This window comes from Hylobates moloch, unplaced genomic scaffold (assembly GCF_009828535.3).
Source record: "Hylobates moloch isolate HMO894 unplaced genomic scaffold, HMol_V3 SCAFFOLD_1072, whole genome shotgun sequence".
NCBI lineage: Eukaryota > Metazoa > Chordata > Mammalia > Primates > Hylobatidae > Hylobates > Hylobates moloch.
The window spans coordinates 1-7,971 of NW_026653347.1; the positions used below are offsets into that span (position 1 = coordinate 1).

The 7,971-nt window shown below is 40.3% G+C and overlaps 1 protein-coding gene across 1 annotated transcript; it reads left to right on the forward strand.

Annotated features, from left to right (window-relative positions):
• Positions 1-5,285: 5,285 nt before the first annotated feature.
• Positions 5,286-7,428, forward strand: PID1 (phosphotyrosine interaction domain containing 1). The gene has a single exon (XM_032147853.2). The coding sequence runs from the start codon at positions 5,329-5,331 to the stop codon at positions 5,770-5,772; it is 444 nt and encodes a 147-aa protein (XP_032003744.1). The 5' UTR covers positions 5,286-5,328; the 3' UTR covers positions 5,773-7,428.
• Positions 7,429-7,971: the final 543 nt, after the last annotated feature.

A 7,971-nucleotide genomic window follows, 5' to 3' on the forward strand; every position in this document is an offset into this window, starting at 1 on the left:
TTTTTTTTTTTTTTTTTGAGACAGAGTCTCGTTCTGTTGCCCAGGCTGGAGTGCAGTAGCATGATCTCAGCTCACTGCAACCTCTGCCTCCCAGGTTCAAGTGATTCTTCTGCCTCAGCCTCCCCAGTAGCTGGGACTACAGGTGTCTGCCACCACACCGGGCTAATTTTTGTATTTTTAGTAGAGATGGGGTTTCACCATATTGGCCAGGCTGGTCTCAAATTCCTGACCTCGTGATCTGCCCGCCTCGGCCTCCTAAAGTGCTGGGATTATAGGCATGAGCCACTGCACCCGGCCATTATTTCTTTGAATTTATATAATCTCATATAAATAATATATTTCAAATTTATATAATCTCATATAAGCTACACATCTGTGCTCCACTCGTCTCTCCAGTACACCTCCAAAATACAACTTTATTTCTTTTAAAATCTTTATTATATAAGTAATACATATTTATAAAGAGGAAGATATTTTCTCTTAGTTATCAAAATTTTACTACTATGAAATTGGTTTTCATTGGAGTGAATCATCTACAACTTTCAATAAAGTTTTTTAGAAGTTCTTTTTTTTTTTTTTTTTTTTTGAGACGGAGTCTCACTCTGTCGCCCAGGCTGGAGTGCGGTGGTGCGATCTCAGCTCACTGCAAGCTCCGCCTCCCAGGTTCATGCCATTCTCCTGCCACAGCCTCCTGAGTAGCTGGGACTACAGGCACCCGCCACCACGCCAGGCTAATTTTTTTGCATTTTTAGAAGTATTTTTAAATTATGTCATTATATATATTTCTGTATGCAATTTTTTAGAAAAATATCAGAGAGAGAGAGAGTGTGTGTGCCTTTAGAGCAAATCAGGAATTTTTTCTACCAAACATAAAAATAGTTATTTCTAGTTTCAGTGAATAGTAAAAATAAATATACCTCATTCAGGCACCAAAGTTAATTTCCTCTGTATGCTTTTTCCCCTAATTTATTTTTATTTTGGTAAAATACAACATAAAACTTACCATCTTAACCGTTTTTAAGTGCACAGTTCAGTGATATTAAATACATTCATAATGTACACAACTGTCACCACTAACCATCTCCAGAACTGTCTTCATCTTGCAAAGCTGAAACTCTGCACCCATTAAACAGTAACTCCTCATTCGTCCCTCCCCCAATCCCCTGGCAACCACAATTTTAATTGGTCTGTTTCTATGATGTTAACTACTCTAAATACCTCATACAAATAGGATCATACAGTACTTGTCTTTTTGTGGCTGGTGTATTTTACTTAGCATAATGTCATCAAAATTCATCCATGTTGTAGTATCTGTCAGAATTTGTTTCCTTTTTAAGGCTGAATAATATTCCAGTATACATTATACATATATACTGTATTTTGTTTATTCATTCATTTATCAATGGACACTTGGGTTTCTTCTACTTTTTAGCTATTGTAAATAGTGCTGCTATAAACATGTGTACAATATCTCTTTGATATACATCTTTCAATTCTTTGGGGTATATACCCAGAAGTGGAACTACAGAGTCATATAGTAATTCTACTTTTATTATTATTATTATTTTTTTTTGAGATGGAGTGTCACTCTGTTACCCAGGCTGGAGTGCAGTGATGTGATCTCATCTCACTGCAACCTCTGCCTCCCGGTTTCAAGCGATTCTCCAAGCCTTCTGAGTAGGTAGGATTACAGGTGCACACCATCATGCCTGGCTAATTTTTGTATTTTTAGTAGAGACAGAGTTTCATCATGTTAATCAGGCTGGTTTCAAACTCCTGACCTTGTGATCCACCCGCCTCTCCTTCCAAAGTGCTGGGATTACAAGCGTGAGCCACCACAACCTGCCTCTACTTTTAATTTTTTGAGGAACCACCATGCTGTTTTCTACAGCAACTGTACTGTTTTAAATTCCCACCAACAGGGTACATGAATTCCAATTTTTCTTCATCCTTGCCAACACTTGTTATTTTCTGCTTTTTTGATAGCAGCCATCCTAACAGGTGTGAAGTGGTATTTAACTGTAGTTTTGGTTTGCATTTTTCTAAGGATGGTAGCATCTTTTCATGTTTGTTTTTTTTTTTTGGGCTTCAAAAAATATCTACTAATTTCCATTGCCCATTTTTTCCGCAGGGATTGGCATACAGAAACTTTATTTTTTTAAAGCTTTTTTTCAACTTTTAGGTCCAGGGGTACAAGTGCAGGTTTGTTACATGGGTAAATTGCATGTTGCTGAGGTTTTGTGTGTTAATGGTCCCGTTACCCAGGTAGTGAGCATGATGCTCAGGTAGGTAGTTTTCAACCCTCACCTCCACACCCCTCCCCCTCCTAGTGGTCCCCAGTGTCTGTTGTTCCCAACTTTATGTCCATGTGTACTCAATGTTTACTCCTACTTATAAGTGAGTAAACAAGTGGTAGGAGTAGTCAGAGGGGTTCTTGTGTTGTGATAAGTGTATATAAATCGAGTGAGCCGCTTATTAGTAGAACTGATAATAGCCACTTATTAGTAGAACTGATAATAGCATAATAGGATGATGGCTAGGGTAACTTCGTATGAAATTGTTTGGGCGACAGCTGGTAATGCGCTGATCAGTGCATAGTTTGAATTGGATGCTGAGAACATGTGGTATTTGGTTTTCTGTTCCTGCATTCACTTCAGACAGTGGCCTCCAGCTATGTCCATGTTGTCGCAAAGGACATGATTTTGTTCTTTTCATGGCTGCGTAGTATTTATACATGGTGTATATGTACCACATTTTCTTTATTCAGTCCACGGTGGATGCCTTTGCCCATTTTTAAGTTCAGTTTTTTGACTTTCTGTTGTTGACTTTTAGGTGTTCTGTATGTATTCCAGATATTAATTACTTATTACATATATGATTTGCAAATATTTTCTCCCATTGGGTGGGCTGCCTTTTTAAATATGTTGACATTTTCTGCTTATGCACAATTTATTTGGTGCGTAAACACCACAATTTATTTGGTGCCAAACAATCACAGATTGTCCACATGAGTGGCTGAGATAGTGACATGTTTGCTTTCTGATGGCTCAATTTACACGAACTTTGATGCATAACGTGATTAAAAATATTGGGTGAAACTAATGGCTATGTGTATAAGGTATATATGAATCATAATCATAAATAAATTTCATGTTCAAACTTAGGTTATCTCCCCAAGATATCTCATTATGTATATGCAAGTATTCCAACATCTGAAAATAGCTGAAATTTGAAATACTTCTGGTCCCAAGCATTTTATCTAAGGGATACTCACCCTGTATTGTTAGTTTTCATCCTGCAATATTATTCCCTCTGCCTCCTCCTGTCCTTTCCCATTGCCTCTGTTCCTAATTCAGGCCACCCTTGCCCCCTGGCTGTGTCTCTGCTATCAGTCAGGCCTCCCCATCCACCTTTCTTCCTGGCATCAGGAAAGTCTGAGTTCACAGCCTCTATCACATCCAGGCACTCCTTGTATCTTAGCCCTTCAGTGGCATTCCAGCAGGAGCAACGACGCCCCAATTCCTCAGACCGCATGTGGGGCGATCCTGCAAAGGTCAGCCTATTTTTATCCAGAGGTCGTGGACCTCTTACATGGCCTCTGCTCCAGGGCTGTCTTAGGCTACCGCTTTATGTGTGCCCAGGTTAGCACGGCCTCTTTGTCCAAGCTGGTTGAGACTTTCTCTACTACTTGCCTTCACTGTTCCCTCCTCCTCTTTAGCCATCTTGACTTAGTGGGCTCCTATGTAGTTTGAGGCCAATGCTTTGAAATTCAGTGCCTCTTCTGAGGCCTTCTGTCATCAGTATGCCACTGCTTCCTCCACGGAACACTCACAGTACTTTGCTGCTCCCCTTCCTGCCCTTTCCGTGGCCTGCCTTACATCATAGTCATAGCTGTGCACGTGCCAAGGGTGAGAGTTTTGTCCTGGTGAACTGTGGAGCTAGGATTTAAACCTCAACTTCACCTGCCTCAAAGACTGTGCTCTGAATGAATATTCGATTATTTCTTTCCTGTGGATATTCGGCCCTCCCCAGTTTCATAGCAACCCCCATGCCTACGTGTTATATTCCATTGTGTATAAGAGGTTCCCACCCAATAAATGCTTCTGGAATGTGCCACACTTACACATCTTCATTAAAAAGTTGTCTTCTTAAAGGGACTACTCTTGTCACAAAGATACAGTAGTCCTTAACTTCTGTGTTTTAATTTTTTATATGTGGCCTGTATTGCCCCACTAAACATAAACATTGTTTGGAATCATTCTGACCGAATGTCCTCTCTCAGTTCTCACTGTTTCCACGGACCTTATTCTGGTCTTTCTCTCCTTGCATTCATAGTATTTCTATTTGTGTCACTAGTTTTAAATGTAAGTATATACTATTTCATGTTATTTCTTAGATGATCTCTTAAGTTTTATGCCTTTCCGTAATGCCTATGCCCCAGTAATAGTAATTCTGTGCATTTTGTGGGATGAATAAAACAACGAAAGAATGAAAATCCCTTCTTGGCATATTATAAACATGTTTTTAAAAAGACGGTATTTGAATCATTTGGAATTATTTTTCTTAGTTTTCATACTGCCTACCTAGCTAGGTGATAAGCCAGCATTCTACTCTTGATTCATCTGTAGATCTTTCATTTATTATCAGATCACCAGATGCTCATCAGTTCAAAAACAGTTTAGGTTAAAAAACAACTGGGTACTGCTGTTATTTTTAAAAATTATCTTGGGAAGGAAAACTATCATGCTTTAGGCCATAATTTCAAGAGAACAGTTTTTGCGTCCTTGGCATTAGAAGCAGGCAGACTAAGTGAAATCAAACATTGAGAGATTTGGAAAGAGACCCAGGCTAAGAGATAAGTTTAATAAAGATTTTGTTTTTCCAACGCAGTGTCCTTTTGATTCCTTCCTATTATTCAATTCTGTGTGTGTTTGGCCGAAAATAAACTTTGAGAGACTTTATGATGTTAAAGAAATGCCAAATTATGTAAAAGATCATACTCTTCATTTTAATTGGGGTTTAAAAAAGGAGTAAAGAGAGGGAGAGTAATTCTTTAGAAACTAGATTTTAAAATCCAACTCTATTCAAATAATTTCAATACATTTGCCAAGTAGGCAACTCATTAGAGAGAAAAGGTAGAAATTCTGATGAGTTGTTCTTTCAGGGAGCAAGAAAGAAGTGTCTTCACCTTCCCAATGTGACACCATGACTGTGTGAAACACCTACTCATTCAGTCTATCAGAACAAAGAGCCTTCTGCTGATGCCTCCGTTTTCTTCCTCTCTTGCATCTGCAGGTTACCTACCTGGGCAAAGTCTCCACCACTGGCATGCAATTTTTGTCAGGCTGCACAGAAAAGCCAGTCATTGAGCTCTGGAAGAAGCACACACTAGCCCGAGAGGATGTCTTTCCAGCCAATGCCCTCCTGGAAATCCGGCCATTCCAAGTATGGCTCCATCACCTCGACCACAAAGGGGAGGCCACAGTGCACATGGATACCTTCCAGGTGGCCCGCATCGCCTACTGCACCGCCGACCACAACGTGAGCCCCAACATCTTCGCCTGGGTCTACAGGGAGATCAATGACGACCTGTCCTACCAGATGGACTGCCACGCCGTGGAGTGCGAGAGCAAGCTCGAGGCCAAGAAACTGGCCCACGCCATGATGGAGGCCTTCAGGAAGACTTTCCACAGTATGAAGAGTGACGGGCGGATCCACAGCAACAGCTCCTCCGAAGAGGTTTCCCAGGAATTGGAATCCGATGATGGCTGAATGAACTTGAGATGCTTCAGCAAAGGCAGCATTGGTCACGGAGTTCAAGGGAATAGATGAGTAAGCAACGTTTCAAATTTGGGATGGAAAGACTGCCAAACTATCGGCTGACCAAGCTTTTTAAATTCAGAAGAGCAATTCTAAATCTAAAGAAATGTGTCATTAGAGTAATTACGTTCCATTGAAACCTGCTGCTGCTGTGACTGTGAGGAGGGTGGGAGTGTGGATGGGGAGGAAGGTTCTAGGCTCTCTTCTTGTTTTTCTCATTTCCCAATGCCTCTGTGTGGGAGAGCTCCATGCCAGTTTTCCCCACTCTCAGGCAAACTCTGCAGCTGTTATTGGATGGGCCATTCCGATCTGCCTTATGAAATTCCACAAGAATGTTAGGGGCACCTATGGGATCTCTAGTGGGGTGGGCAGGGTGCTGATGGGGACGCTGGCCGCAGGGAGGAAGGAACATCTCGGGAGGGCCCTCTGTTCCTCTCCCACGGCAGATGCCCTCCTCTGTATGCAAATCAGCACAGCCTTTATTGAGCTTTACAACTAACAACCTGATAGTTGGCAGTTAATTCACAGTTACAGATAATGCTTTTATTTACATAAATATACCAAGTAGTACCCTCTTATTGTATTCACTTCATCTATTTTCTTAGAATACTTGCAATTACTAATGACCCCTTCCCTTTCCCTCCTCCTGCCCTGTCCACCCTCTTTCCCCTTCTACCATCCCTAGAGGGATGGAATCTCAACATAACATTGCAGGACACCAAAAGGAAGAAAACAATCAAGCAACAGTCAAACAAACCAGGAGTTTAAAACAACAACCCCAGCAACAGAAGCCTTGGCAAAGGGGAATGAGTGATCAGCAAGTGAACACACTCTATGTCAGCTCTCCTTTTATCCAGCTGAGATTTATGGTAACTTATTTAATTAATGGTCCTGTCAGATGCACCCTTGATGGCAAGCTTCAAATCCAATTTGGTATCACCAAGGAAGCCTTGCCCCCATCACTCAGCATTGCACTTAGATAGAGAATGAGTTAGATAAACTTGGCTTGTCTAGAGAACCCATGTCATCTTAACCTAAAGGGAAATCTTATTGCATTATCATAAAATTGATGATATCTTAGGGTCAGAATTGCCCGTTTTATTTTATTTTGAATGAGAAGTTCTCACTAAAAGAAAAATCCTGAGATTTCTTATTTTCATGGTTCTTTAAATATTATAAACACAGAGTCAACATAGAATGAAATTGTATTTGTTAAAATACATACATTAGAGGCCAAGAGCAGATGTCTACTTTCCCAAGTAATGCTGCTCCTTCTTAAAAGTCTGTTATCAATCCTGGTAATGTTAGGAGCACTGCGGCACCTAAGAAGCCTTAAATGAGAGCTAATCCAATCTAGAGAGCGATGGTGTCAGCATTTCGGTCTGCATATCTGTGTGTCCATATCTGCGTTTGTGTGCGTGTACGTGTGCCCCTGTGTGTGGGCCCAGTTTTCAGGCATGTAGAATAAGCATGGAGTCATATTGAGGAGGACTCACTTCTTGAAGATATGCTTGTCGCTTTACAACATATGTAAGCTATTCTTTAGCATAAATGCATTCATTCTTTAATAAAAATATGTTTGCATTAATAAAGCTGAGGAGTTTCATACTTTATGTGTCTGTCCTCTTTCAAGTAATAAAAACATGAAGAACAAATTAGATCAAATAGTTCTATCAAGACATATTTTTAAACTGGGTCATAAATAACCTATTCCTTGATTGCGTTTAAAAATCTTATTTTATTTTCTAAATGCTCAATTAATTTCTGCATGCCCCTGAGACGGTGAAGTGGCAACAGTTGAAATAATTCTATAGTATGGTGGGTTTGTTTCAGTGCAGGGTCTTCTAGAACATGTTGCAAATGATGGCTATTTACAAAAATCTCGTTTATGTCTTTGAAGAACCTAGACTGAGATCCCGGAAGGTAAACACTGAGTGATTTTTTTCTGATGGGACTGGTTAAAGAATGTCTCCTCCAGGCTATGGTATCTCAGAGTGGCCCCATTAAACAAGCAAGGCAGGTGGCCATGGAGCCTGTGTTTTTTTGAGGAATGCCCTTCATGGAATCAATAACAAATATAAAGGCTTCCAAAGTAAAAGTATAGGTGCCTGTTATAAAGAGATGAATTCAAGTGAGAATTATAACGTAACT